Raw genomic sequence first — 2,257 nt, 5'->3', positions numbered from 1 at the left:
AGCCTACGAGGAATCCCAAAAGTACAAGGAAGGCAAGTTCATATTTGAAAAGGACAAGATCGTGCAGAAGAATAGGTAAGAAATGGAATAGAGATTCAACCAACCATGTATGTTTTCTTCTTTTTAAAACTACCAGTCTGTCGGTGTTATTTCCATGACATTTGTAATTTGGAATGGTTATTAGTCATTGTTTGGTCATTCCGGTTTATGTATTCTACTACTCTGGAGCACCACATACTAGTACTTGTCCACTATCATTGTGTGGTTGTTAGGTTCCTAATTCAATTGGTGAATCGGATTGGTTGCAGCAGAGAGATGGCGGAACTGGTTGGGCCGCGGGTGTACAGCTGCCGCCATTGCCGGAACCACGTCTGCCTCCATGATGATACTATCTCCAAGGCCTTCCAGGTGAACAACTTCACCCAGTGAAGGATAATTTATTTGCTTTTCCTTGGTCATTACTGACTTCTGGCCTTTGGGCCTGTGTTAGGGATCAAGAGTGGACAGGCAGAGCTTAATCAATAAATAGGAACTGATGGACTAGTAATATATGTAGGGCTGGTTGGGGATTCCGAGCTAAAATCAGTAATAGTATCCACTAGCAATTTTAAATAGGTCCATTCATCAACTGCGGTGGAGAGGTCCAACAATCTGAGAATGAACGTCTATGTAGCTGACTTTAGCTAACCCTAAAAAAAGCTGACTTTAGCTAGCATTTGTGTTTCTACATTTAAATAGCGGAGTTTCCTTCAGTTAACCAGAGAGAAATACTGTGATCTATCTGTACCAGCAGTTAGTCATCTGAGGCTGTCACATGAACTCCATTCAGATGCTGAGACCGCGATATGCTATGACCTGTCCATCTCAATTTTGATTGTGTTTGAAGGATAAATACATACTACTGATACTGTCTCTCCTTTGCTCTTTTGGCTGCTGTTGTAGTATCAACTAGGCACTTTAAATAGGTTCATTCATCAACTGCAGTGGAGACGTCCAAGTCCAACAATACAATCTGAGAATGAAGTTTAGCCCTTGTGTTTCTATATTTACATAGCGGAGTTTCACTCAACCAACCAGAGATGTGTGATATCTATCCATATCAGCTCCAGATGTCACGACCTCGATACGCTATGATCCGTCTATCTCAATTTTGCTTATGTTTGGAGGATATAAATACTAGTACCTTTGTTCTTTCGGCTGATGTCGTAGGGGAGGAATGGCCGCGCGTTTCTCTCCTACCACGCCATGAACGTCACCACAGGGGCCAAGGAGGACAGGCAGCTCATGACGGGGCTCCACACGGTCGCCGACATCTATTGCCGTGATTGCCGCGAGGTGCTCGGGTGGAAGTATGAGAGAGCCTACGAGGAGTCCCAGAAGTACAAGGAAGGCAGGTTCATATTTGAACAGGCCAAGATCATGCAGGAAAATTGGTAGGCAAGTAAACGAAAGATTCAAGAAACAATGTGCCATCCAGAATGCTCCTATGACTTTGTACATAGCTGTCTGTTGGTCTTGTTTCCGTGCCATTTGTAATTTGTTGTGTGTAGAGACTAAATTATGTTCTCATTGATCATAAATAAATGGATGGTTTTAACAATGTGTGGTTGTATTTCCCCAATTTTATGGTGCTTCAGCATCAAATTAAGTAATGTGTCAAGGGTCGGTCGGTACCTTGTTCAGACTAATTGCATTTTTTCATTGACCAACAAACAGATGGCTCATGAAAATAAGCAACACAACACAAACACACTCATCCAAATACCCGAGTGGCTTTAACCTTTTTTTCATGGCAATAGTCGTTCTGTGTGAATGGTATGAAGCGGTTTCTAGAGTAAATTTGCTTAGCTTTGAATTTTTGTTCCAGGACTTTGACCCCTTTGGTAATTAAGTGTAGCTCCAGTCAGCTGAAGGAATTGAAATATAATAAATATGTGAGCATGCAAAATATAGCAAATAACAATCCTCATGATGATGGTATGTCAAATAGCTACTCAAGTCCTCACACCTAGCAACAGAAAGAGTTTGCACACGTAGAAGGAAAACAAGCTTTAAAGACAAGCTTTTTTCATGGCAACAGAAAGAGTTTGCACACGAAGATAGAGAAGTTCTCTAGTAAAGATAGGCAGCTAGTAGATGGTAGGTGGGATTTCTCCAGAAAATGTATTATGGTTTAGCCCCAGAAATCTTAATTCAGCCAACTCTCCAATCCACAATGGCAACCTTCCGGAAAAACTATTATGTTATAGATATAGAG

At 41.4% G+C, this 2,257-nt stretch overlaps 1 protein-coding gene across 1 annotated transcript; it reads left to right on the top strand.

Annotated features, from left to right (window-relative positions):
* The first annotated feature begins 315 nt into the window (after positions 1–315).
* On the top strand, positions 316–1,437 carry LOC123147280 (protein yippee-like At4g27745). The gene is made up of 2 exons (XM_044566519.1): positions 316–408; positions 1,210–1,437. The coding sequence occupies exons 1-2, from the start codon at positions 316–318 to the stop codon at positions 1,435–1,437; spliced, it is 321 nt and encodes a 106-aa protein (XP_044422454.1).
* Positions 1,438–2,257: the final 820 nt, after the last annotated feature.

The sequence above is a fragment of the Triticum aestivum genome, chromosome 7A (assembly GCF_018294505.1).
Source record: "Triticum aestivum cultivar Chinese Spring chromosome 7A, IWGSC CS RefSeq v2.1, whole genome shotgun sequence".
Taxonomy (NCBI): Eukaryota; Viridiplantae; Streptophyta; class Magnoliopsida; order Poales; family Poaceae; genus Triticum; species Triticum aestivum.
Note: the sequence above shows the minus strand (reverse complement) of the source record. Positions and strands in the feature narration are given on the sequence as shown.